The sequence below is a fragment of the Myotis nattereri genome (assembly GCF_964212035.1).
Source record: "Myotis nattereri genome assembly, chromosome: 12".
In the NCBI taxonomy this organism is placed as follows: Eukaryota; Metazoa; Chordata; class Mammalia; order Chiroptera; family Vespertilionidae; genus Myotis; species Myotis nattereri.
This window is the reverse complement of record NC_138087.1, coordinates 6,566,943-6,594,932: the sequence shown is the minus strand read 5'-3', so window position 1 is coordinate 6,594,932 and position 27,990 is coordinate 6,566,943. Positions and strand designations below refer to the sequence as shown.

At 47.2% G+C, this 27,990-nt stretch overlaps 2 protein-coding genes and 1 long non-coding RNA gene across 14 annotated transcripts in view; 2 read left to right on the top strand and 1 right to left on the bottom strand.

The window, feature by feature from the left end:
• LOC308528486 overlaps positions 1 to 17,680 on the bottom strand; it is a 77,531-nt gene extending 59,851 nt beyond the window's left edge. Inside the window, exon 1 of the long non-coding RNA XR_013996701.1 lies at positions 17,314 to 17,680. This is a non-coding gene — a long non-coding RNA (uncharacterized lncRNA). The remainder of the gene's footprint in view (positions 1 to 17,313) is intronic.
• Positions 9,027 to 15,256, top strand: CKS2 (CDC28 protein kinase regulatory subunit 2). The gene is made up of 3 exons (XM_081104092.1): positions 9,027 to 9,193; positions 12,859 to 12,986; positions 14,925 to 15,256. Exons 1-3 carry the CDS (start codon positions 9,135 to 9,137, stop codon positions 14,975 to 14,977), a joined length of 240 nt encoding a protein of 79 aa, XP_080960218.1. The 5' UTR covers positions 9,027 to 9,134; the 3' UTR covers positions 14,978 to 15,256.
• A 71-nt stretch (positions 17,681 to 17,751) lies between the features above and the next one.
• The window catches only part of SECISBP2 (SECIS binding protein 2), a 33,625-nt gene continuing 23,386 nt past the window's right edge, over positions 17,752 to 27,990 (top strand). For 10 of the 12 annotated variants that reach the window (XM_081104078.1, XM_081104077.1, XM_081104087.1 and 7 more), the window contains exons 1-5: positions 17,752 to 17,879; positions 19,002 to 19,147; positions 23,557 to 23,803; positions 24,869 to 24,992; positions 26,225 to 26,451. In XM_081104078.1, the coding sequence (XP_080960204.1) occupies positions 17,844 to 17,879; positions 19,002 to 19,147; positions 23,557 to 23,803; positions 24,869 to 24,992; positions 26,225 to 26,451 (780 nt within the window). In that variant the 5' untranslated portion in view covers positions 17,752 to 17,843. Of the gene's footprint in view, positions 17,880 to 19,001; positions 19,148 to 23,556; positions 23,804 to 24,868; positions 24,999 to 26,224; positions 26,452 to 27,990 lie in introns of all 12 variants that reach the window. The other 2 variants (XM_081104080.1, XM_081104079.1) reach the window with 2 other exon arrangements.

Here is a 27,990-nt window from a genome sequence, read left to right as displayed (position 1 = left end):
CAATAAAAATCCTAGAAGAAACCATAGATAGCAAAATCTCAGGCATCTCTCGTAGCAATATGTTTACAGATATGTCTCCCAGGGCAAAGGAAATTAAGGAGAAAATACACAAATGGGACTATATCAAAATAAAAAGCTTCTGCACAGCAAAAGCAACTATCGACAAAATGAAAAGGGAGCCTACTGTATGGGAGAACATATTTGGCAATGATACATCTGATAAAGGGTTAATATCCAAAGTATATAAGGAACTCATACAACTTTACAAAAGGAAACAAAGAATCCAATTTAAGAATGGGCAAAGGACCTAAATAGACACTTCTACAAAGTGGACATCCAGATGGCCAAGAGACATGAAAAAAATCTTTAGTCACTGATCATCGGAGAGATGCAAATTAAAACAATGAAACAGAAGCATAGAACAGAATCAAGAATCTCAGAGGGAACGCGAGGGAGGGTGGGAAGAGACCAACCAAAGAACTTGTATGCAGCATATACGCATAACCCATGGACACAGGCAATAGGGTGGTGTAGGTCTGGGGCAGGGGAGGGGAGCGGGCTGGAAGTGTCAATGAGGGAAAAAAGGGGACATATATACATTCAACAATAAAGATTTAATTAAAAAATCATTTTAAAAAAGACAATAGACAGGCTCAGTTAAGGTAAAGACTGACCTGTCAGGGAAGATAAAATCCTAGGACAAGACTCCTGCTATGACTTGCTTTTAGTCAGGAAATTTTAATTTCAGACCATCCTATGGGGTTACTTTAGGTCTCTGAGTTCGTAAGGCCACCATGCAGGCCTTCCCTGAGCTTATCAGGTTTAGTATGTGGCCCCCTTTTTGTCCACAAGTCTTTGTTCATTTTCATGGACCCATAACAATTAAATGAGGACTAATAGGAAGAAAAAACAAGTTTGGGCTCTGCAATTAAGAAGTCATATAGCCTTAGCTGTTATACCTCAGTTCGTTGGAGCATCGTCCTATATACCAAAAGGTGACGGGTTCTATTCCCAGTGAGGGAACATACCCAGGTTTTGGGTTCGATGCCCAGCAGGGAGGCAACTGATTGATGTTACATAGATGTTTCTCTTTCTTCCTCTCTATGAAATCAGTCAATTTTTTAAAAGTCATACAGATGGCCCTGGCTAGTGTGGTTCAGTTGGTTGGCACATTGTCCATTTAACAAAAGTTGGCAGGTTCCATCCCTGGTCAGGGCACAGGGCACATACCTGGGTTGCAGGTTTGATCCTTAGTTGGGACAAGTGCAGAAGGCAACCAATTAATATTTCTCTCACATGAATGTTTCTATCTCCCTTCATCTCTCTCTAAAATCAATAAGCATGCCCTTGGGTGAAGATTAAAAAGAAAAGAAAAAGCAGTCATACAAATGATGCAGAATGAGTTAAAATGCAAAATCTTAAAGTCTGGCAGAGAATTTGAGGGCCCTTCGGGTCTATGGAACCTAACTTGAGAAACAGTGCTCTTACAAGTGATTTTCTTTCACAGCTTCTCTTCTTCCATTCCCATCTCTCAGTAATTTTATAAGAACCATTCCACAGTCATATAAATAATTAAAATTGTTAGTCGAACTCAATTTTTCACTTATGAAAAAAGTAACAGAAGACATTTCAATAAGAAGAGTTAAAATTTGATCAAGTAAATTTGTGGTAGGCAGTTAGGCAGACATGAGCAGAGCAAGGAGGATGGGCCAGGTACAGATCACCAGGGCATAAAGCCTATGGGTGCCTAGCAACGGGCAAACCTGGGAAAACAAGGACCTGCCCCGAGGGTAACCTCTCCTCCCCTAGCTAGTCATTGGGTTCCACCGTCCCCTGACCTTTCCCTCCCTCCCATGTCCTAGTCATGTGGTAGACCAACTTACAGGACGAACAAGGGGCCCAAATAGTGGCGTCATGGGACTCCCCTGCAGGCCCTGCAGGACCACTCCCTTACGCATTAGCCCTTATGGATAACACCGAGGCCTCAGTTGGTTTCAACTCCAGGCCCAGAGAAGCAGTAAAACCAGACGAACGATGTCATGGCTGACATCAGAACCAGTGGTATTGACCAGTGGTCGGCAAACCCATTAGTCAACAGAGCCAAATATCAACAGTACGATGACTGAAATTTCTTTTGAGAGCCAAATTTTTTAAACTTAAACTACATAGGTAGGTACATTGTTATTAACTTAATCAGGGTACTCCTAAGCTGGCCTTTGCTAAAAACGTCCTCAATCTGATTGAGGTATGTTCGCTGAGGTCAACCCCTCCCAACTCTCCCATCCACACTCATCTTGTATACTTGTTTCGTCTGTCTCATTTCCGATAACTGACTTCTGCGCATGGGCCACGAAGTTTCAATCACACTGTACGTGCGCACCCGCACATGGTATTTTGTGGAAGAGCCACACTCAAGGGGCCCAAGAGCCGTATGTGGCTCGCGAGCCACGGTTTGCTGACCACTGGTATTGACTAAAGACACTCTGCCCTGGCACCACTGACCTTTGTCACTGCACAAATAGTGTGTTAGTGGGGTAGAGAAGTTCCAGGTGTATGTTGGAGATTTATAATAACTAGAGCATGTTCTAGCCTTCCAATTGCCTTATTATCATGTAAACACCAACCAAAAAAACCTCCCATTTCAAAGTAAAAACAAGGCCCATTTGAAAAGCCCACATAAAAAAAAAAAAAAAAAAAAAAAAAAAAAAAAGGCAGCAGAAATCCCATTTCTCTTGGTTCTAGCTTCGAAATTTCAGATCTGTCCCTTCCTACTCATACTCACCCTATCAACTGAAATAACTTTCTTAAAAAAATGTTATTGATTTTAGGAGGAACGGGGTGTGGGAGAGGAAAAGAAAGGAAAGAAACATCGATTGGTTGCCTCCCGTACCCACCCCTACCAGGAATCGAACCCACAACCTTTGACCTTTGGGTGCACAAGATGACACTCAACTGAGCTACACTGGCGGGACCTGTAATAGTTTTGTTTGTTTTTTGCAATAACTCTCTAATAGGGGCTCCCTGTTAAGGCAATTCCTTCCACTCCCATCCTCCACATTCCTCTCATTACCTTTGTCACATCTAATCCGATTATGCCACTTCCTTGCTGAGAACATTAGCTAATGTAGCTAGCCCAGGGGTGGGCAAACTTTTTGACTCGAGGGCCACAATGGGTTCTTAAACTGGACCGGAGGGCCGGAACAAAAGCACGGATGGAGTGTTTGTGTGAACTAATATAAATTCAAAGTAATCATCATTACATAAAAGGGTACGGTCTTTTTTTTTTTTTAGTTTTATTCATTTCAAACGGGCGGTAGTTTGCCCACGGCTGAGCTAGCCCTACAGTAATCAAAATGACCAACTGTCTCAGCAAAGAGTCCAACAATCCTTTGCCAGTCTAGTCCAATCCACTATATTCGTTTCCTACGGCTGTTTTAACAAATTACCACAAATTTAGTGGCTTAAAGCAACACAAATCATTCAACAGTTCCAGACATCAGAAGTCCAAAATAGGTTTTACTAGGCTAAAATCAAGGTGTCAGCAGTGGTCAACTCTAGAGGATAATCCATTCCCCGCCTTATCCAGCTTCTAGAGAGGCTGCCTATATTCCTTGGTCACTGGTGAGCCTGTGATACCAATTGGGTCCCTTCCTATAATCCAGGATAATCTCCCTGTCTCAAGATCCTTAATTTAACATCTGCAAAATCCTTCTGGCCATGTAAGGTAATACATGCATATTTGTAGGTTCCAGGGATTAGGACATGGACATTTTAGGGGGCCATTCATCTGTTTACCACATGTATCCTCCCAGATTCGCTTCCCCCTTTTCTTTCCATGACTACACCAAATCCATTCAGCATTCTCTGCATATAGCATGTTTCCTCACGCCTGCACAGTGCCAATCTTTCTACTGAAGACAAGAGATAGTATACAATAGGTTAGGAGGCCTAACGCTGGAGTAGGGACCGTTTGGGCTCAAATCTGAGTCTGTCACTTACTTGCTAAATGGATTTGGACAAATTCTTGTTGTATTAACCTAGATCTAAATAGCAGATTATAGGAAAAACAAAGTAAATTACCTCTCAAGAAAGCAATTACTCAAATACAGCTTGTGGAATGTCCCACAGGCAAAAATGACTTGGTTTCTCTGATAAATCTGTGTTTGAAAAGGTGGTATCAGGGGGGATTGTTTAGATTAAAAGAGACAAAGAACAAATTCAATATATTGGCCCAAGTTTAGATGTAGATCTAAACCAATCCTCCATAAAAAGGCATGCGATCAGGGAATCAATCTAAAAGAGGTGTCAGAGAACAATGAGAAAGTATAAGTGTAATGACATGGTGCTAAACATTTTTAAAAACTTGAGATGTACACTCTAAGGACACAAGAGAACCATCTCAGAGTATATTTGGGATCTTTTTAAAGATATTCTATCAAAAAAGAGGGAAATAGATGAAACAAGATGGGCAAAACGTTTATTGCTGACCTGAGTAATTGGTACACAGGATCTGATTATACTATTTCACTTTTCTGTTTGAAATGTTCCCCAATACATCTCTCCAAAAATACACCTCCGAGGAAGCTTTTCTTTCCCAGCTTCTGCCAGAAAGTTAGTGATTTCCTTAATCACCTCCCTTAGCAGTTTATTCACATCGTTACCATTCCAGCACATAATGACGCCCAGTTATTTAGGCATCCATCACTGTTCCTTAAAATTCAGTGCTCATCGCGTGCCAGGGCCTGCTGCTCTGGATACAGGGTGGCGAACAAGAGGCAGGCCTCTTCACCAGCTATGGCGAGTCGGCCACTGCCCACACTGGGGGCCGACCAGAGCCCAGCGGGCCTGCCACGGAGCCAGGAGGGCCCGACCAGAGCCCAGCGGGCCTGCCACGGAGCCAGGAGGGGGCCGACCAGAGCCCAGGGAGCCTGCCACGGAGCCAGGAGGGGGCCGACCAGAGCCCAGGGAGCCTGCCACGGAGCCAGGAGGGCCCGGCCAGAGCCCAGCGGGCCTGCCACGGAGCCAGGAGGGGGCCGACCAGAGCCCAGCGGGCCTGCCACGGAGCCAGGAGGGGGCCGACCAGAGCCCAGGGAGCCTGCCACGGAGCCAGGAGGGGGCCGACCAGAGCCCAGCGGGCCTGCCACAGAGCCAGGAGGGGGCCGACCAGAGCTCAGCGAGCCTGCCACAGAGCCAGGAGGGGGCCGACCAGAGCCCAGGGAGCCTGCCACGGAGCCAGGAGGGGGCCGACCAGAGCCCAGCGGGCCTGCCACGGAGCCAGGAGGGGGCCGACCAGAGCCCAGGGAGCCTGCCACGGAGCCAGGAGGGGGCCGACCAGAGCCCAGCGAGCCTGCCACGGAGCCAGGAGGCGGCCGACCAGAGCCCAGGGAGCCTGCCACGGAGCCAGGAGGGGGCCGACCAGAGCCCAGCGGGCCTGCCACAGAGCCAGTAGGGGGCCGACCAGAGCCCAGCGGGCCTGCCACGGAGCCAGGAGGGGGCCGACCAGAGCCCAGCGGGCCTGCCACGGAGCCAGGAGGGGGCCGACCAGAGCCCAGCGGGCCTGCCACAGAGCCAGGAGGGGGCCGACCAGAGCCCAGCGAGCCTGCCACGGAGCCAGGAGGGGGCCGACCAGAGCCCAGCGAGCCTGCCACGGAGCCAGGAGGGGGCCGACCAGAGCCCAGGGAGCCTGCCACAGAGCCAGGAGGGGGCCGACCAGAGCCCAGCGGGCCTGCCACGGAGCCAGGAGGGGGCCGACCAGAGCCCAGGGAGCCTGCAACGGAGCCAGGAGGGGGCCGACCAGAGCCCAGCGGGCCTGCCACGGAGCCAGGAGGGGGCCGACCAGAGCCCAGGGAGCCTGCCACGGAGCCAGGAGGGGGCCGACCAGAGCCCAGCGGGCCTGCCACGGAGCCAGGAGGGGGCCGACCAGAGCCCAGGGAGCCTGCCACAGAGCCAGGAGGGGGCCGACCAGAGCCCAGGGAGCCTGCCACGGAGCCAGGAGGGCCCGGCCAGAGCCCAGCGGGCCTGCCACGGAGCCAGGAGGGGGCCGACCAGAGCCCAGCGGGCCTGCCACGGAGCCAGGAGGGGGCCGACCAGAGCCCAGCGGGCCTGCCACGGAGCCAGGAGGGGGCCGACCAGAGCCCAGCGGGCCTGCCACGGAGCCAGGAGGGGGCCGACCAGAGCTCAGCGAGCCTGCCACAGAGCCAGGAGGGGGCCGACCAGAGCCCAGGGAGCCTGCCACGGAGCCAGGAGGGGGCCGACCAGAGCCCAGCGGGCCTGCCACGGAGCCAGGAGGGGGCCGACCAGAGCCCAGGGAGCCTGCCACGGAGCCAGGAGGGGGCCGACCAGAGCCCAGCGAGCCTGCCACGGAGCCAGGAGGCGGCCGACCAGAGCCCAGGGAGCCTGCCACGGAGCCAGGAGGGGGCCGACCAGAGCCCAGCGGGCCTGCCACAGAGCCAGGAGGGGGCCGACCAGAGCCCAGCGGGCCTGCCACGGAGCCAGGAGTTGCCGACCAGAGCCCAGCAGGCCTGCCACAGAGCCAGGAGGGGGCCGACCAGAGCCCAGCGGGCCTGCCACAGAGCCAGGAGGGGGCCGACCAGAGCCCAGCGGGCCTGCCACGGAGCCAGGAGGGGGCCGACCAGAGCCCAGCGAGCCTGCCACGGAGCCAGGAGGGGGCCGACCAGAGCCCAGGGAGCCTGCCACAGAGCCAGGAGGGGGCCGACCAGAGCCCAGCGGGCCTGCCACGGAGCCAGGAGGGGGCCGACCAGAGCCCAGGGAGCCTGCAACGGAGCCAGGAGGGGGCCGACCAGAGCCCAGCGGGCCTGCCACGGAGCCAGGAGGCGGCCGACCAGAGCCCAGGGAGCCTGCCACGGAGCCAGGAGGGGGCCGACCAGAGCCCAGGGAGCCTGCCACGGAGCCAGGAGGGGGCCGACCAGAGCCCAGGGAGCCTGCCACGGAGCCAGGAGGGGGCCGACCAGAGCCCAGGGAGCCTGCCACGGAGCCAGGAGGGGGCCGACCAGAGCCCAGGGAGCCTGCCACGGAGCCAGGAGGGGGCCGACCAGAGCCCAGCGAGCCTGCCACAGAGCCAGGAGGGGGCCGACCAGAGCCCAGCGGGCCTGCCAGAGCCAGGAGGGGGCCGACCAGAGCCCAGCGAGCCTGCCACGGAGCCAGGAGGGGTGGGGGAGCAGGGCCCAGGGCACAGGACGGGAGGAAGCCGGCTGGAAGGCTGGGGGGAAGGCCCCTCTGGGGTTGGGGGGCTGCGGGCCCATCTGTGCTCCCACCTGTGCAACTGAAGCTGAATCAAGCTCCAGTTACTACAAAAGTAACACATGCTCATTTTGGGAAACGTGAAAAATACTAAAATGTTCACTTCCATTACCTAAAAAGAACCACTATACATCTTGGCTTTTTTTTTTCTTCCAGCAACTTTATTTAGGTTTCAATACTAAGAGCTAAGAAGTTAAAAAACACACACACAAAAAAAAACACAACACTTTCAATCCCAATGTACATAAGTGTTAACTTAAAAAAAAACACGCAATTCAAACCTGTAAAGACTTTTTGTGCGTTTATTTGAGCCAAACTGTCGACAACTGCCAGGAAGCAGAGTCTCAGGGACTGGCAGTGCTTCGCCTTGTGTACATCTACAGGCAGAGGGGAGACTCCGGGGGGTGGGCTCCACGCAGTCCGGGGTGATGGCGTAGGGGCGGAAGGGGGCACCTCTGGGAGTGGGTGGGGGTGATGGAGTAGGGGCGGAAGCAAGGGGGCACCTCTGGGAGTGGGTGGGGGTGATGGAGTAGGGGCGGAAGCAAGGGGGCCCCTCTGGGATTGGGTGGGGGTGATGGAGTAGGGGCGGAAGCAAGGGGGCCCCTCTGGGATTGGGTGGGGGTGATGGAGTAGGGGCGGAAGCAAGGGGGCACCTCTGGGAGTGGGTGGGCGCAGGACGGCTAACAGTCGACATTTAACTTGAAACAATAGCAATGACGGGGTTTAGGTCTCGGCCCCAGGCCCCCAGGCACACTTGGTTTTGCCCTGAGGGGTCCGGAAAAGGGGATGGACAAGCTACCCTGACCGCCCACAGGTACGTTCTTAGACGCAGACAATCGGCTCGGTTAAAGATATTGGCCTTGTCGGGGCAGGTACCGGCCTAGGACGTGACTGCCCCTATAAACTGCTTTTCGTTGAAGTGTTAATTTCAGACCATCCTTCCGGGTTAATTTGGTCTTTGCGTTTGCAAGACGGCCATGCAGGCCTTCCTGCGCCTGACCCTTTCCGCCCACAGTAAGCATTATTTTAGGAACCGACACTAGAAAAGCACACACACGCCTGCCCTCGGGGCTGCGATCCGAGGTGCGCACGGCACGGGAACACCTCTTCCCAGCGCCTGGCCTCTGGGCTGGGCCCGCCTCCGCGTCAGCGCACCCCCGGGCCGCCTGCGAGAACGTTCCCCGCGGCACAACCTGGGCTTCCCCGCGCCCCTACCACCAAACCCACTTGGTCCCCTCTCTCCCCCAACCCGGGCTTCCCTCGGTCTAGCGTGGCCATTCTGCTCGCCCACCTCCCACAGACCTGGGGCACGCCACCCCGGCCAGGCATCCGGGTATTGCGCCAGCCCACCAGCGACCGCCGGGCGGTCAGCCCCGCCCCGCCCCGGTCTCGCCAAACCTCGCGACATCTCACCACTTCCGCAGGTTCGCCGGCCTAACGGCACTGCGGACTAGGAACGTTCTAAACCCCTACGCACGCGCCCTGGGGCCCTCAACGTCCCCGTCTCCGCCCTTCCATACACGCCCCTTACGTAAGGGAGCGCCCCGCCTCCAGGCCATGCCAATCATCTACTTCTTCCTTGGGGTAACCTCGCAACAGGCTTCTGAGTGGCTGATCCTGGGAGTCTACGTCGCGGAGTCGCGGTGCCGATAGGTTGGCAGCCGGCTCCGCCTTACCGCATTTTGCACAAAAGGTGATTGGTCGGCGTCGTCTTCCAATCAGCGGCGGGCTGTCGGATTCAAACCGGGGTCGTTCCGCTTGTGGTCGGTTGGTTGCAGTCGAGTCGTTTCCTCGGCCGGACGCGGACGGTTGGTTCGCTGCGCCCGCTGCTCCCGCCCCGTGGCTGCCCTCCGCGGCGCTCCTCTGCTGGCAGGATGGCCCACAAGCAGATCTACTACTCAGACAAGTACTTCGACGAGCACTACGAGTACCGGTGAGCGCCGGCCCGCGGGCTCCTCAGCTAGGGCGGCCGCCGGCTCGGGTGAGGCCGGAAGTCGGGGCTGCGGTCCGCCGGGAGCTGGGTGGGGGCTGGTCGGGCCGAGCGCCCCTCTCTCTTGCGCAGGCCGCACCGGCCGCCGCTCTTTGTTCCGTGGGTGAAACGGCTGAGGCAGGGGCGCGGACCGGGCGGCTTCTGGTGCGAAGCCGCCGCCTTAAAGCCAGACTCGGCCTCAGGCGCGTCGGCCCTCTGGGCTCTGTTTACATAGAGGAAATACGTGGGGTTTTTTTGTATGTTTTTTTTGCTTTTGCTGTTAATGATACTAAAAGTGACCTTGAGGGGGAACCCCCGAAAACTTGGCATATTGATTGGGCTTTGAAAGTGTGTATTGGGTGACCTACGTAGCGTTTAGAGCGTTAGCCATGGTGACCGAGGGAATTATTCAGGGGGCTTTCTTTTCTGACTAAACTGAGAGCTCGGGTGGACGTTGGGCGCCTTTTCCGGCCGGTGCTCGGCCACACCTCGCTGCGGGGAAGCTGGGGTGCAGAGTCTCGGTCGCTAAATCAATCTGTGGAATTAGCACCTGGCCTGCGGGAGGGAGGAGCGCGGCCTCTATTGGCTGGTCCGCCTCCCGGGGCGTGGCTTCCGAGACCGCGGCCACCCGCCTCCGGGAGCGCCGGGAGCCTCCCCGCCCGCCCGCGGCCCTCCAGTGAGCTCGCGCAGGAGGCTGTTCCGGAAGGAAGGACATGGTGTTCGGCGCGTCGCTCTCTCCTGGGGAATCTATGTTCTTAGAAGAAAGCGGAGAGTTTTAGAGATTAGTAATCCTGCATTGTTTCATATTTTCCAACCAGAAAACGCTGCCGTTCTGGATGTAAATAGGAAGTTGACTATCTCATTCTTACATAGTAACTACATACTACACAGTTTCCTGTAATAGGATGGCACAAAGCCCAGCGGCCATAGACAATAATGTGCAGAATGTAAACCGTATTTCCCATCTTAACCTGGAAAATTAATTCTGAAACAGGGCTCCAAGTAAATTGACATTTTTTGGGTCTTCTGGCAGTAGTTTACTTTTTAGTTTCAATAAACCAACAATCATTGAGCACTAAATAAGCCGAATTTACTTGGTGGTTTGTGTGTATTAATGTGTAGAAGAAAATCCTGTCATAATTGAAGTGATCTATTCTAAACCATTATTAATTAAAGATGACGATCTTTCTTGACCAAGCCACTTGCCTTTATAGGAGCAGAACCGTGATTAATCTTCAGAGATACTTCTACAGGCACATCGATAATTAGTAATACAATCAGAGGTGTGAATCTAGGGAAGTTTGTATATGGTGGTGCAGCATGCAATGTGGATTTCAGGTGTTTATTTTTGCCAGTATGCAATTATCTACATCTTTGATTTTTTTCTTTTGTGAATGCAAACTTAATTTCCTTTTTTAAAAAAAGTTAATTTAAATTTTAAATAATTTTTTTAATCCTCACCCAAGGATATTTTTCCCTTGATTTTTGGAGAGTGGAAGGTAGGGGTAGAGACAGAAAGATCGATGTGAGAGATCAACTGGTTGCCGTTGGGGCCGGGGATAGAGCCTGCAACCCAGGGATGTTCCCTTGACCGGAACTGAACCCCGGACCCTTCGGTCTGTAGGCCAACATTCTGTTGACTGAGCCAAACCGGCTAAGGCAATTTCCTATCTCTTTTACTTAACTTTGTAAATGAACTTCAAGGCTTAGTTCTGTTAAGTAACACTTGGAACAAGTATTATAAGATTGTATGGATTTAAATTTATAAACGCTGTATATTAGTATTTTAAAAATCCCATCCACAACTACTTTCGAATTGCATTTTGTAGCACCTTTGTTTATATTTGTCTTTACTTTCCTCCATGAAAAGCCCATAATACTGAAGTAAACATTGAGTTTTGGAAGTAATTTTTCTTACACACAGTTAGAAAACATCTCCATGAAGTGAACTACAGGTAGAATTTTCTTATAAGTTTGAAGCTACTTACTATAAATTGTTCCTTTATAATCAAACATCTTGATGGTGAGCCTGTTTCTATGGTTTCTGGAGAAGGTAGGGGTTGTCACTTTTTTCTAAATAACATGTTGATACATTTGTGTAGGTATACTTAATAAGAGTACAGTGGGGCCGAGTTTAATTCGTTCTGAGACCGAGCTCGTTAAGGAGCTCGTTAACTCAAATTACTCTATCAACTCAATGCAAAAAATCGGCTGAGAGACAGCTGGTATCTCAAAAAAACTCAGTTGGGACACTCGTAAGTCAAGGCCCCACTGTACAGATCTGGTTAGTGCACAATTTTCTTTGAGACTAACAATATGATAGAAATAAGATAACTGGTTATTTGCAAAACCTTAAAAGTAGATGTTAAAGCAGCATTTTAGGAATGAATGGAGGTAGGTGGTATTGATCACCATGTAGTTCACAGGAATTGGTGAAATTTTAACCAACAATGATAGTAAGCATAATTTGACTTGACCTCATGACAGTCTAACAACATAATACAACTGTATTAGGCTCACTTTTGTTATTTAAATAATATGAAATTGGTACTTAACAAACCACCCACAGACTAGGAATTGATGAAAGATTAGTCTTAACGGATGGGTTCACTTTTCCTGTGCACCAGAAAGTAATCAGATTGCCCCTTTCTCACCTCCAGGCAATGATTCACAGGTATAGAAATACTATAAAGATAATTTTATTACAATTAAGGAGGAGGAGGAGTGAAGGTTTAAGAATTTAGCAAAGATGTATTGGTATGTTTTGACACAGAAGAATATTGCATGCCTTCCTAAAAAAAACACACAAACAAGTTTTGGGTGTAAGTCAGTAACTTAATGGAAAGCTGAAGTGTTTTTTGCTTTTGATTCTAAGCAAAGTATAAAGCACTTTCTGGAGTATACAAGGATTTGTATCTACTACAAATCTACAATGTTGAGTAATAGGAAACCCAAATTAACTGTTAACAAATGAGGCTTTTTTTTCTCCTTATGTAAAAGGCTATATGAGGCTCAGGTGACAGCTCTAATCAGAGACCATCTTCAATTTGCAATTGCTTCTGTGGTCTTAGATGGCTTCTGTAGCTCCTCCCTGATCAGGTCAGTCTGCTTCACAATCAACAGGAAAGAGAAAAAGAATTGGGCATGTTTTTTGCTTTTGAGGACACTTTCCATAAATTGTCTATTTTCTGCTTATATCCTATTGCCCAGGATGTAGTCACATGACCAAAGATAGCTGCAAGGAAATCTCGATTTTTATTTTATTTTTTTCATGAGTGTATGTCCAGTTTAGTTATAGGGGCCCTATTCCTGAAGAACATTGAGACAACTAGCAAACCTCTGCTGGGGAAAAAAAATCCTAAGTAAAATGCCTTCTAGGTTTGGACTGCATAGTCTTACCTTCCTAACTTTGAACATAGGACATTAACATCAGAATTAAAGGTAGTGGAGATTATAGTCCTCACAATAGACACCATTTCACATAATATGCTTTCAAGAACATTGAGGACAAAAAAAATCTCAAATTTTAAGTATTCTAAAGATGCATGTGTAAAGTGATCATAATTGTAAAAAAGGTATATTTACAAACAGAACACTAATACTTGGTTACATTGGTTGTCTGTCAACAGGCATGTCATGTTACCCAGAGAACTTTCCAAACAAGTACCCAAAACCCATTTGATGTCAGAAGAGGAGTGGAGGAGACTTGGTGTCCAACAGAGTCTTGGCTGGGTTCATTACATGATTCATGAGCCAGGTAAATTTTGTTATTTGGGAAAGCATTAACTGAATAGTAGCAGTTGTGGTTGTTGACTCTTCAGTAATATTGGTATTCATTGATATCCTAGAGTAACTGATAAGTTAACTATTTTTGAATGAATGATTTCTTTTCCTCCCTACTCCAATTTTATATTAAATACCAAAATTAAAATAATGCATTTTTCTCTCCTGCAAAACGTCACTTGAGTCAAAATATAAGCTGTTCTGTTTTATTTTTAAACTAGAGGCCCAGTGCACAAATTTGTGCATGGGTGGGGTCTGGCTGGCCCGGCCCCAATTGGGGTGGATCGGGGCCAGGCCTGCCCCAATTGGCCCCAATTGCCCCATTAGGGCTGGCCCAGCTGAGGGGAGGGGCTGCTGGTGATTGGCTGGCCCCCCCCACGCCCCCCTTTCAGGCAGTTCACTGGCTGCAGTGGGTGGCATAGCAACCAGTTGCCTGGTCATTACAGTCCCTGGCTTTTTATATGTATAGATTTGTGTCATTGTTAATACCTTAAAGATTATGCCATAAATATTTTTAGAATTATGGTATCCCATCTTTAAAAACTAAGAACTTATTTTAAGATAACTTACATGTCCCTTAAGTTTTATGTATAGAAATTTATGCAATTTGAAGTGATTTGTCTTTTCCTTTAGCCTTCTATCAAAGGATAATTGGTATCAACCATATTTAAGATTCAATGAGATAACATAGCCAGTGAACTCAAATTTATGAGTGCTTGTTAATTAAGTGGTATTTACCAGAGTTTTCCACATACTAAGTCAGTGGTTCCCAATGTGGGGCGTGTGCCCCACAAGGGGGCAATTGAATTTTTAAGGGAGGCAATTTGAGAATGAGTTATTAACTGAATTTTTTGCATTCCTTATGGTTCTAGGGGCCTCATATACTGTATATAAATATATAGTGGCATATTTATGCATTTCAATTCTCTGTTATATGTTTTGAAACTTTATTTGCTATTTTTTCATATCACTTCATATTATTACTGTTTTTTTAAACAATTTCTTAGTGATTTCTTCCTCTACTTCAACTGTTCTTTTTTCTCTTTCATGGATGCCATGTTCTTTGGTTGGAAGCTTGTTTAGACCAAGTTAATGGCCTTTTAGGCTTCCTAATGTGAATAGTTCATTTTTTGAATAATAAGAAGTATATGTCATGTGAGAGGGGGAGAGATCAGGATTTTAGACATGCTTAGGTGGGGCATGGCAAAAAAAAGATTGGGAACCACTGTACTAAACTAAACCTTTGTGGGGTTATATTCTATTTATGGGTTATCAATAAATCTAACTTCAAGGATTTATAATGCTTCCAACAGAATGCGAAGACATGCTGCAGAAATGCAACTAAAGCTATCTTGTTTTCCACTTTTATTAAAGAAAAGCAGCAGCGTCAAAAACTTACAACCACATAAAACTTTAAGAAAAAAACTTAAGATACACAACTTTCTTGGGATTAGGGCATGTAATCATATTAGAGTTCAAGAGGTGTTTCTCCAGATAATGCAAAAGCAATCGAGGAACTTAACTGGATCCCTGAGACATGCAGATTTATAAGCTGGTTGTTTTTGAATGAGGTGTTAGGTGTCTTTGCCCCACAGATAACTTTTCTCTTTATTTTTCACTGTAATTGAGAGTCCAAAGGTAAAAACCATTCTTTCAAAGTAGTTTCTCTATTTACCATCCCTTTTCTCCAAGGTGAGTAAACACTGGGGAAATAGTCTCATTATCAGGTTTTCTTCTGTTCACTGTTGGACAGTGACTTTGAAGCAAAATTCATTTTAGCTACCTCAATAAGTAACATTAATTGACCATAGATTTATTTTACTTTATTTTGGTTCAGTTGAGAATTCTTTGAATTCTGAGTGAAAATTAACCATGTTATATTAAAATGATATAAAACATTCTCTTTCCACAGAGCCACATATTCTTCTCTTTAGACGACCTCTTCCAAAAGATCAACAAAAATGAAGATATCTGGGGATCGTCAATTAAATCTTTTTCAAATTTAATGTATATGTGTATATAAGTAGTATTCAGTGAATACTTGAAAAATGTACAAATCATTCATCCATACCTGTGCATGAGCTGTATTCTTCACAGCAACAGAGCTCAGTTAATGCAACTACAAGTAGGTTACTGTAAGGTGTTTAAGATAAAATTTCTTCTAGTTACTTTTTCTCTTAAATTTAAGTGCCTGTTTGACTTTACCTGTTACTTTTGTTTAATAAAGTTTGTATGTTGCATTTATCACTGTGAAGTTATTTGAACTTTATTTTAAGATTAATTCATCAGTAGAAGTTGGATGGTTTCAGTTTTACAGTTTTAGTCCTGAGCAAATAAATTTACTTTAAATGGGTTTAAAATAGCTTGCTGATGAGGGTACCATTTAATTTACTAATGAAGAAACCAAGAACTAGGGATAAATTTACTAAAGTAGATTTTATAGCTCTATTATTAGTCTAGTTCACAGAGAATTATCTAGAATCTCCACTTGAACAAAAAGAAGTCCAACTCAATACTCTGGGCTGCTTCCACTTACCCAAGAACGGCCACATCTAGTGGCCTTGGGAGAAACCACTTAGCCCTGTTTCTCCCTTTTCATTTGCCAGGTGGGGTTTCCTATAAAATATCACAGCGGTTTTGAAAGTTCAAAAGCACCCTTAAAAAAACACCACAACCTCCATTCCATATGTATTCTGTGACTGTAAATTGCCTTTTAGCTGCTTGGGAAATAATTTAAAGTTAATGCAGTCTCTCTTCATTGGTATGCTGAAGAATCCTTTTAAATGAGCTGTGGTAAATATAAGACCAAAGTTTGGTGGTCCTCTGTCTCTTTAGAAAGGGGTGCCTTTACACATGAGCACAGTAAAGACTGGAGCAGTCTAGAACTTCCTGCCCCCAGGGACCCATCCACTAGAAGTCCAGGGTTAGCAAGTGTCAGAAACATCCAGAGCTCTGGGTCTCTGGGTCCATTTATTCTAAAATTCTTCCCAAATATGCCCAAGTAGGTCCCTTCTCAAACCCTATTTGCTACACTGTTAGGAACTCTAGTCCAAGTACCTCCTCTATCTTCTCATTAGTTACAGGTGTCGGGTCCGAGCCCCTCTGCTGGGTCTCAGACGGAGAAACCATGAGAAGTCGTGGGTGTATAAGAGTGAGTCTATTGTAGGAGCTAGATGAAACAGTTCTTCGTAGTGAGTCCTGTACAGCTAGCTGCACAGCGGCTGATACAGCTTTCCCACAAAGCAGTAGCACCTCTAACAGCCTCTGCACCTACAGCTATTAGTGGAGCAGCGCATGCTGTCTCGAGACTCAGCCTCTGAGCTGTCGGGCTCAGCAGCTTCTCTGGCTTCCCTCTGGTGGCTACATCCGCTGCGCCTGACCTCGCACACTGGCTGGTCAATGCCATGTATTCTACTCCTTAGAGCAGTGATGGCGAACCTTAGGAGCTCGGCGTGTCAGCATTTTGAAAAACCCTAACAACTCTGGTGCTGTGTCACATAGAAATTTTTTGATATTTGCAGCCATAGTAAAACACATTTTTGATATTTTATATATTTAAATGCCATTTAACAAAGAAAAATTAATCAAAAAAATGAGTTCGTGTGTCACCTCTGACACGTGTGTCATAGGTTCGCCATCACTGCCTTACAGGAAGGCCAGTTGCCAACAATGACATCAATCATTTGGGTTATATTAGTGCAGTGACCCTGTGAGTTGTGCTTGCTGTGCACCTGCACATAGTCCTTGGACCTGTGTATGGTATGTGTATGGTATCTCAGCCTTGAATATTCTGATTACTAGTCCCAGGCTCAGAGTAGCCTTGATCAGCCGGTGCACTCTAAACAGGGTCCCCACAGCAAGCCAACAGAAGGATGCCAGGATTGCTAAGCAAGCATCTAGGGCAGACCGAAGAACACAGGAAGCGGAGAAGTCCCCTGTCCCCAGCCTCCGCCATTGATTACTATGGCCAAACCCTAGCCCTCTCCACACCCTGGGGTTTTCGGTGTGTCCAAGCACGTTTAATTAACCTGTGGGACCCGAGCAGAAGAAAACCTTAAGAATGAGCTATCTGCATTTTTCCTGCTTGAAGTACTTGGTAGTCACTCAACCCTTCTCAGTGCAAGGCACAGGTTTCCTAGAATCAAACCCTATGGGTGAAACAGCCTACACTGTCAGCAAGCCTTAACTCTAATGCCTGCAGCTTCCTCCGGGCGCCCCCATCCCGCCATACCCACTCCGCAGCCCCCCCCCCCCCCCCCCACCTCGCGGGCCCCAGGCCCAGCGTCCATGTCTCACCCTACCTGCTTCTCTGAGGGCACTGTTCTCCCACGTAAACCAGGTTACTACTCCATCTCTGCCTTTCCCAGCACCTTTCCCAGTAGCCAATGCCTCATTGTTGGAAAGAGCGGAGTAGTTTTAAATTCTGTGGTTACTTCCAAAGTGCTTTACGTTGCTGGGAGTTAGGACACCAAGTCGGTTTCCAGGGCTGCAGGGCTGCGGGTGTGCACTTCCCGGTCCCCAGCCTTGCACATCCCGCCCCGCCCGCCCCAGGCGCCTCCCACCGTGTGGGCTCCTCGCTGGTCGTGCCCGCGCGCATCCCGCGCGCTCCCACTGCCGTTGCAGAACAGTACACGCGGGGTCAGAGCCGGAGCCCCGCCCGCCGCGGGCACCTCCCGCCGGAAGCAGGGCTGGCCTGGGCGCGTTTCTGTGACGCACTTCCTGGCGTCCGCCCGGAAGGTGGAGAGGGGTGGGCGAGCGCTCGGCGCTAGTCCGCCCAGCCGACGGGGCGGCTGCTGGCCTCCGGGGCCGGGCCGCCTCCGAGCCGCGGGCCATGGCGTCGGAGGGGCCGCGGGAGCCCGCGGGCGAGGTGAGGGCGGCGGCCGGGCAGCCGGAGGTGTGGGGGCCGCGGAACGCAGGGGCGGGCGGCCAGCTCCCCAGCCCGGCGCCCACGCCGCCCCGCTGACCGGGTGCGCAGGGAGCCGTCAAGGGGAGGCCGCGGAGGGAGGGCCGCGCGGGCTCCGGCCCCGGTTCGGCTCGGCTCGGCCGCCGCTCGTGGCCGGGCGGGGCTTGTGGAAGTCCTCGCTCGAGCGCGTTCGAGGCGGAGTCTCCGCTCGCGGTCGCAGCGGGGCCCTCGCTGGCGCCCGGCGCTCTGGCTTCAGACGGCGGAGCGCGTGCTCAAGAGCTGCCAGTGGAAGTAAACCTGTCACTGCGCGTCCAGGAACCCAGATCTCGTTTTACTCCCATGTTCCTCTGGTGGTCGATTTTCTAGCAAAATGACTTTTGCGTTTCAACAAAACAAAACAAATGGTTTGTGTAATTTTTTGAGCAATTCAGTGGAAATGAACTCGCGGTGTGTTTAGGGTGCTGCAGGTAAGCATCCCGTGGGTGTGACTGCCGACGGTGCTACGATCCGGCGGATCCCTGGCTACAGCCGGAGGGGGTACAACGCCCCTTTTCCGAGTTTGAAGCTAAGGAAACACCACTTGCGGTCCTACTGTATAATCCGGGCTGAATTTTACTCCCATTGAATTGGTGTCCTTATTTTTCACTTTTAATATTTGGTAGACTGGTTTTTCCAGTTAAAAGCAATGGGGCCCCGGAGGGGAGCATCGCCCTGTACACCGAAGGGTTGCAGGTTTGGTCCCCAGTGGTGGGGGAGAAGGGGGTGGTGCCGCTGAGCCATGCTCTCTTTCACATCGATGCTTCTTTCCCTCGCTCCCTGCCTTCTTCCCCGCCCCCTCTAAAATCAATAAGCATACCCTCATGTGAGGATTTAAACAATAAGTATTCTCTTAAAAAAAAAAAGCATTGGGGGAGAAATTGTTGGCAAACGCTCATCTTCAGTATAAGGCAGAGTTATTTGAACAACAGCACTGAGATTAGCATTTATTTCTAGGAGCTGCTAGAAAGGAGCCACTGTTTTTTTTGTTTGTTTACATTTGGTTGATCTCATAATATGTGTAGCTATAACCTCCTTTTTCCCCCTCAGGGCATCAAGTTGTCAGCAGATGTCAAACCGTTTGTCCCCAAATTTGCTGGGCTCAGTGTGGCATGGTTAGAGTCTTCAGAAGCACCCGTGTTCCCTAGCTGTGCAGCCGCGTACTATCCTTGCGTTCAGGAGCTACCTGTGCCTGAGTATGTATGCTTACAAACACCTGCCTTACCCAGGACTTTGTTTCTTGGCTTTGATGGTGAATAGCTTTAAAATATGCCGTAGCTACCACGTTGGGGTCCTCAGAGAAGAGGCTCCTTCACCAGAAGGGTCTGAGCCGGTAGCACCACTTCAGTGTGTCCGCCGCAGAAACGGAAGTTTCGGCTCTCCTTTTCTTTCTCTTTACGCACTCCAGTATTTTGGGTAACATTTTTAAATGCATTTGTATTGATTTCAGAGAGGAAGGGAGAGGGAGAGAGAGAGAGAAACATCAAAGAGTAGAGAGAATCATTGATCAGCTGTCTCCCGAACACCCCCTACTGGGAATCTAGCCTAAAACCAGGGCATGTGCTCTGACCAGGAATCTTGAACCTTGACCTCTGGTTCATAGGTCGATGCTCAACCATTGAGCCACACCTGCCTGAAGAAAGTTGTATTTTTTGACAAAAGTTGAAGACCTGCCTGTATGTGATGAAGGTCTTTGGTAGGAATGCCCACGTTTTCCACTGTAATTGCACTGTTTGTAAAGGGATGTTGGCATGGGTCTCATTTGAGTTGTTCCCTATTTTGGGTGGTTCACATAATTAATACAAAATGCATCTCAGTGACGAGGCCTCTAAGCCAGCTGCTGGGTGGGATTTTAGTAACTCAAAATAAAGGTGGAAAACATCTAAAGCAACGTCCTGTCCTGACAATAACTTGAACATGACCGATCAGAGGCTCAAGGTTGTGCAGTTCTTAATTTAAAAATTATGTTTCTTAACCCCTTATCCTTTTTAGCTTTGATTTTGTTTTTTAATTGTTTATAACTAAGGAAAAGATTGGCTGACAATATTCCTGACTTGCAAGAAAACAATTAGGGACAACGGGGTCATGAAATCAAAGGGGCACGGTTAGAAAGAAGAGACTTTAAAGTGGGGGTGAATTGGGGAGACTTTAAGTACTCGAGAAGGGATTACCTAGTCAATTCTATTGTAGGTTAAGAAGTGCATTGCTCTAGTCAGATTTTGTTTAAATGGAGATATGTTGTTGCTGTAAGAAAAAGGAGTAGCCTTTTCCATAACAGACATTCCTATTAGTTCCACTATAACCATCTAATTCTGTACATCCCTTTAAAGGAGGGGAGTAACCTTTTACAGACTTTGTCTAACTCCCGTGTGTAACAGTGCACTCAAAGGGACTTCATTTATTCAGTTGGAGTTAATTATTGACAGGCTACTATATGGAAAGTGCTAGATGATAAAGGGGAATGACTACCTCATGAGCTGTACTCTTTGTCAATTTTTTTTATAGACTTGAACTGGTAGAGATTAAAGAAAATGTACCAATCTTCTCTAAATTTATGTCACAGACTAGACAAATATCAGAAGTATTCTGGTATATAGAATTGCCCATTTGGAAAGTACTAATTATTTATTGTGTAATGAGCAGATAGAGGCTATGCAGACAAAATTAGTTCTCTGTTGTATTTTGTTTGAGTATTGTATATGGTTTTTCATGCTTGTCACATCCATGAGGTTGACAGGGAGGTAGTGTTATTTTTACACATGAGACTGAGGCTAGAATTGCTTGTCCAAAGTTATTCAGGTAGGTAACACCAGAATCAGAATCAGCACTCAGTTCTTTTAACCTGAGTTCAGTTGTATGTCCCAAGGCTGCTATTGCTGTTGGCAAGAGTTTGTTTGAACATTTTCAGCATCTTGTATATGCTGTGAAAAGTCACAATGCCCAAGTGATGCTTTTAAGGTAAAACCTGCCAGCTTTGAGAACCAGCAGTGCTGACACTATGGCGCAGATCAGTTTGGTGGCTGGAGGAGTGGCTGGATCCCTGACAGGTGCTGGCCTGACTGAAGGGAACAGGTAAAAGATGTGTTGGGAAGACAGCAGAGGAGTGAGTTCCTTTTGTTAAGGGGGCACCATTAGACAATTAGTGCCTTGGCCAGTGTGGCTCAGTTGATTGAGCATTGTCCTCTGCACCAAAAGGTTGTCAGTTCTATTCCTGGTCAGGGCACTTGCCCAGGTTGCAGGCTCAATTCCTAGTTGGGGTGCATGCAGGAGGCATCCAATTGATGTTTCTCTCTCACTCTCCCTTTCTCTAAAAAAAAAAATAAATAAAAACATTTTAAAATAAATAAATAAAAGCCTACATAGTACAGCTGAAAGTTTAGGTTTGGTGAGTACGAAATAGGGAGCTTTTGGGTTCACTTCTGGATTCTGGTTTGACTTTAAGGGAGAGGGGCTTGAAGACTTTGACTGGGTTCCAGGCACGGGAAACAGAAGAAAATACATGGAGACCTGCTGTAAGAGGAAAGAGCTCTGTGGCTGTCCCTAGGGTGTTGGTGGGAAAGGTGTAAAGCAGTTTCCAGTTGAATACCTAGAAAGACTGGTGGGATCACTCATGAGAACACAAGTTGGAAGTGGGGCTGGTTCGGGGACCAGGTGTTAAGTTTTGGGTTTATATGTGCCAGATGGGGGGAAGTGATAGAGTGCAGAGGAAGCCATGCCATAGGCCGGACTATAGTTTAAAAAAAAACTATGAACAAATTCCTATGCACACTGCACACATCTTATTTTGAAGTAAAAAAACAAAAAAGGAACAAATACAATATTTGTATTTGCATGTGGCCCGCGGGCCATAGTTTGAGACCCTGGATTAGACCATTGTTCTGAGAAGCCAAAGTTGCGGGTTTGATCCCTGGTCCAGGCACATACTAGAATCAACCAATGAATGCATGAAGAAGTGGAACAGTTAAGTCGATGTTTCCATCTTTCTTAAACAACCCCATTGGATCTATCCCCCTTTTCTTCTTTACCTAAATTTCCTTGATCTGTTCATTTACCCAGATTTTGGGCTTGGGATAGTCTTTGTTACTTTTTCCCTATCAACCCAACTTCTTTGCCCGTCTTGTGAAGAACAGGCATCTCTCACCTTCGTCTGACCCCCGTTAGATTTTCTGAGCATCAAACAAAATAAAATGGGAGTCACATCCAGGGGTAGTGTCTGTCTGAGGAACAGGACACAGCTTTCAGTCTCCCTCTTCAAGGCGCAGCACTAGCTAGTGGTCTGGGGGGCAGACAAAAGCCAGTTTTGTTTGTTTTTTAATTAAGAATGCTTCATTACTAGAATAAATTGGCAATGAGTAAAATATTTTACAAGATCTAACCTTAAAATACCATGAATTAACTAGAGGCCTGATGCACAAAATTCGTGCAAGGGGCTCTGCCCTCGCTACGTCCGGAAGGTTGTCCGGACAGTCGTTCTGCTGTTTGGACTAATTAGCATATTAGCTCTTTATTAGATAGGATAGGCAGTGATACCAGGCAGCCTGTGATTACGTACTGCATGGAAACAAGAGCAGTGCCCATCCTCACGGGTGTCTTCCAGGTCCCTCTGTAGACTGGCTCCCTTTCTGCTTCCGTGCAGGTTCTTAACCCGCGGCAGAGTAGAACGGGGATGTTTAATAAGGGTGCTGGGACCTGGGCCCGCATCTCCTGACGGCACACAGATGGAAGATCATGTAGAGTGTCTTGTTCTTAGCTTCGGGTTCTCCCGCTTTTCAGTGGACCAGCACACTTCGGGATTTCATTGATTTGCTACAAGAAATTTTTCAGCTGTAGAAATCCACAGAAACATTTTAGTGCTTATTTGTGGGAATGAAAAGGTTATGATTTGTGTTTTAACTCAGCTTTTTAGCATTTTGTCAGTGTATGAGCTTTCGTTTCAAAATGGTTGAATCCTCTGGCAGTATTTGCTAAAAAAAAAAAAAAAAAAAAAAAAAATCACTGTTACATTGTATTTTGGTTTAGTTTAGCCGCTCAAGCAAATTGGAGCCATGGCAATGTTCGCAGATGGTGTCCATCTGGTCAGCAGGGTCTGATTCCCGGACCAGTGTGCACGCAGCGTCCCTCTGTGGCTCTGGCTCTGCAGGTTGGGAACACAGGTGGTGGGCTGGGAGCTGCAAAGCGCTGCAGCAGGAAGTCTGCGGGCCGCGGGAAGAGGCCCTGCAGGGCGTGGGATGGAGGATAGATCTGGTCAGTGGGAGCCTCTGTAGAGAGGGTGGTCTGGATGGCCCCTTTGGCCAGCGTCACTGAGAGTCTTTCCCGAATATTTGACGTCTTGAGAATGAAAAGCTACTGGGGCACCTTCAGGCTCCTGTTGAGGATGTTCCAGCTCAGTAGTGAAAAAATAAAACTAGGTCAGCATCTGTTTTTGAAAGAAACAGATAGAAAGAAAGGCTCAGTGGTTTCGTTTAGCTTTTAGTAATTAGAGTCATTTCAGTGTAGAGTGAATGGCCTCAAAAGTAATAAAAGTTAAAACAATTTTATTATAGAATATTAAACTCCCTGATTTCTGGTATGAAATCTGTAACTAAAATTTACCCGTTTTATTTAGGCAGACACTCTATCCTGAAGATATGGCCTTTGGAGCTTCAACATTTCCTCATCAGTATTTATCTTCTGAGATGGCTCTTCACCCATACACCCCTTCTCCTTACACCCTGGAGTCTGCACACAATATTTGCCCAATGCCTGGCTCCCAGTATGATTACAGCCAACCCAGTCGTTACCGAGGTTTCCAGACGAAGCCACAGTGTGAGCACGTGTGCCCTCTCCCACAAGACACGAAAGCTCTGTTTAAGGTCAGTAAGTGTGTGGTTTTGGTCACATTAGCATTTAAAATGAAAAGAATTGGTCAATCCTTGCATTAACTTAAGCATTGCTTTTTTGTGGTATTTAAGAACTTATTTGATCTAACCTTTTAAAAAATGGTTGAGTTGTCAATACTTAAATATATATTTTCAGTGTTAAACCTGTTTCAGTTTTTATTTTTTAAATATATTTTTATTGATTTCAGAGAGGAAGGGAGAGGGAGAGAGAGAGAGAAACATCAGTGATGAGAAAGAATCATTGACTGGCTGTCTCCTGCACGCCCCACACTGGGGATCGAGTCTGCAATCTGGGCATGTGCTCTGACCAGGAATGGAACCGTGACCTCCTGGTTCATAGGTTGACGCTCAACCACTGAGCCCACTGGCTGGGCTAAAGGTACAGTTAATCCGTGAATAACACAGGATTGAAATGCACCACTGGATCCACTTATATGTGGATTTTTTTTCAATAAATGTATTAGAAAATTTTTAGGAGATTTGCGACCCTTTGAAAAAGCATGCAGGCAAACCCTACTATTTTCTTTTTTCTTTTTTTTTTAATATTTTTTCATTCCTCACAGAGGATTTTTTTTTTAATATATTTTATTGATTTTTTACAGAGAGGAAGGGAGAGAGATAGAGAGTTAGAAACATCGATGAGAGAGAAACATCGATCAGCTGCCTCCTGCACATCTCCTACTGGGGATGTGCCCACAACCCAGGTACATGCCCTTGACCGGAATCGAACCTGGGACCTTTCAGTCCGCAGGCCGATGCTCTATCCACTGAGCCAAACCGGTTTCGGCAACTATTTTCTTAACATATTTTTTCCTCTAGTGCAGTTTATTGTAAAAGTACAGGATATAATACATGTAAAATACAACATATGTGTTAATTGACTGTTTATATTATCAGTAAAGCTTCTGGTCAACAGTAGTCTGTTAAGTTTTGGAGGAGTCAGAAGTTACACACAGATTATCTATTGCTGGGAGGCTGGTCATTCAAGGGTCAACTACAGTTTTTCTAATTCATGTTACTTTTTTATGTTTTCTGCAGAAAAAAACATATGATGAGCAAAAGTTTGCCGGTAAAAAGGCTGATGGAACTGTATCATCTGATATAAAGTCAGTGAGAAGCTCACATTGTTTGTCCTTTCGTGCTGACTCTAATTTGAAATCAGGTAAAGGTAATGAACTCTATGTTTTGTCTTATGTCAACCCACCCTACCCACCCAGGGGCATTGCTGTTGCTGTTCTTTGGGTTTATTGTGAAAAGCTGAGGCCACCAGGCTTCCTGTGGGATCCTGGAGGCCTTTCCTCCCGGGACGGGGACCTGTGGCATGTGGGCTCTGATGTGCCCTTAACGTGTTATTACCTTGTGTTACACAAGGACTTGTCTAAGGTTACATAACAGGTAGGTAACGACCACACACCTCAAACCGTCCTTAAAAGCGGATCACAACCACATCCCTTGTACTGTGCCTGGCCACGCTCCTTTCTCACACAGCTGCTCCGGAGTTCTGTGGGAAGAGTTCTCAGTAGATGGGACTGCGATTCTGTCCTACTCCCATCCCTGCGCCGTGTGTTTGCTCAGGCCACTGATTTTATTCATGCCGGAAGTGTTGTCTGTTCTGTCTTGAAAACTACCATTCTGGTTTGTGGCTGAAAAAGTTAGTGATTCGACATGGTCTTTTTCCCCCTGAAATTTAATTCCAAATGTAGTTTGGTTACAGCCATCCCCTGTTTCTATGAGGACTTAAACCTTCCTGATGGTGTGCTCACTGGGAAAGGCCTGTCGTTTATTTACAGGTGCCATTTATGTGACTTGGCGTATACATTTTTCTCTTTGCATTGATTTCACTTACTCTCTGGTGCATGGAAAGGTGAAAGGGAAGTGAGCCGTTACCTGTGTGACTCTGGCCTTATCATTAAACACGGGTGTTACGCACTGCAGCCTGCATGTCATTTATTTGCATTTGAAGGAGAAAGGACAGAGGTTGTAAGTTCAGTTCCACTTCTCTCCAGTTTGTTCTAGCAGACTAAGTTAGGGACCATTCATTACTTAAAGGAAATTTGTTAGTGTCTCTTTAAATTTGCAAAACTCTAAAATGTGTATTAAGAAAAATCAAAATGCCCAGATGTACAATTAGGCCAAAGTAACTATCTCATCAACCTTAGAATTACTCCTGAAATTTAGTGTTTTGGTTTTTCTGCTTGGTGGCCCAACCAGAGCAGACTTACAGTCATGTATGTTTATACTGTAACACAGAAGGTTAATAGCACTAGCAAAGTTAGGCTGTTTGGACAATAACGTGTTGCATCTATAGCGATAGATTTTCTATTCTGCAACTTAAGCCTGAGTACAGATCATTAAACACCTAAAATTTCTTCTACTTTTAATTTGTAAATACAGATGGTTATCATAAACGAACAGACAGGAAATCCAGAATCATTGAAAAGTGTGGACCTGCCTCCAAACCTGAGTTTGAATTTACCAGGTTGGATTTTCCTAAACTGCAGGGTGCAGAGAACAGTGAGATAGTAGAGACACCAAAACAGCCCAAGTGGGGGCCTCCACGCTCTGCCTCTACAGACACTTCCCTGGGGAGAGAAGTGGTGAAACCCGCTCCAGCGTTAGAGGTGAGTGCAGGCTCCTTTCCTCTGTTTCCTTCCCCCTTTCTCTTTCACTGTGTGAACGGTTTACAGGACGCGTGACACCTCATGCTGTCATTCTTTTCAAAGAATCACCTAGTGCACTTACTTTCATCCGGTAGGTCAAAGGTCCAGGAGAATATTCTAGCATGAATCCTGCTGGTTGCACAGCCCCCTTCTAGCGTCACACTAGTAGCATTGTGTGCTGACAGCACTTTTCAATACCGACAGAAAGATTTTATTTACCCAAATAGTTGTATTTAAAACTACATAATATAATTTCTGGTTTTCCAGGCTTTTTATCTGTACCTCTTTTGTTAATGATACAGCGAATTCAGCGATAGTAACTGCAGTGAAGAGCATTCAGTTTGCCACTTAATAATTTTAAATTACACATATTCACCCTTTGATCTCAAAGTGTTAGAGACTTTCAGGAAAAACGTTATGGGGTTACTATTCCCTAAAATCACTGTGACCGATCTCAGATCAAGGAAGGGTGGGACACTTCCCAGTGTGCAGGCCAGGAGAAAGACGACACTACCACGAGAGTAGCTCACCCGATTGCTTGCCTCCTGAAGAGAGGATCTCCACTTTCTGTCCGTGTCCTGGGTGCTTGGACACGAGAGCCCCAGGCCGGGTGGTCCTGCTCACAGTGTGCAGAAGGTATGCCGTTCCCAGGGACTTTGCTGTCACGTGGTGAGGCTGAGTGAAGTGGAAGAATCAGTCTCACGTGGCGGGGCGTGACCCTCTGGGCGCCCGTGGAGTGTGTGGAATGGCTGCGCCGTCGAGGGGCTCCACGATTTGGCCGGGGCTGCAGTGGGCAGTTCCCAGCCCGAGAGCGCTGTACAAAGTAGAACAGGCCAGGAGCATGGCTGACTGTCAGGTCACCTGTTAGAGGTGAGGGCTGCATGTGTGGACATGAAGCGTGTGAGATTTACCTGCTTGTTACCTCATCTACTCACACTCATGAATTCTGTGTGCAGTTGTTTTTTTATTTTTATTTTTTTATTTATTATTTTTAAAATGTATCTTTATTGATTTCAGAGGGGAAAGAGAGAGAGAAACATCAATGATGAGAGAGAATCATTGATTGGCTGCCTCCTGCAAGTCCCCCACTGGGGATCAAGCCCGCAACCCAGGCATATGCCCTTGACTGGAATCAAACCTGGGACCCTTCAGTCTGCAGGCTGACACTCTATCCACTGAGCCAGACCAGCTAGCGCTGCATTTGTTTTTTAAATTTCCCTTTAAAAGAAACCTTTTTCCTGCTTATACTAGTAGTATCTTTGAACACCAAAAAAATGTGAAGGAAAAAAAAAAGTAATTGTCTGAAGTTGTATAGCCAAGAGAAAACCATCTTTAGCACTTACTAGTAATCTTTTGTTAATGGTACATTGTGAAAATTGTACATTCGGGGATCAGACATATGTATGGGCTTGTGTTAGAAATTGGCATTTTTTCCATATCTTAAATACTCTTTGAAAACATAACTGCTGCACTGGGTCTTTGATACTGATTTATATGATT

Coding starts and splice junctions, on each gene's coding strand:
- CKS2 (XM_081104092.1), top strand. CDS start 9,135: ATGGCCCACAAGCAGATCTACTACTCAGACAAGTACTTCGACGAGCAC. Junction 9,194..12,858: donor GACGAGCACTACGAGTACCG/GTGAGCGCCGGC, acceptor GTCTGTCAACAG/GCATGTCATGTTACCCAGAG. Junction 12,987..14,924: donor TTACATGATTCATGAGCCAG/GTAAATTTTGTT, acceptor CTCTTTCCACAG/AGCCACATATTCTTCTCTTT.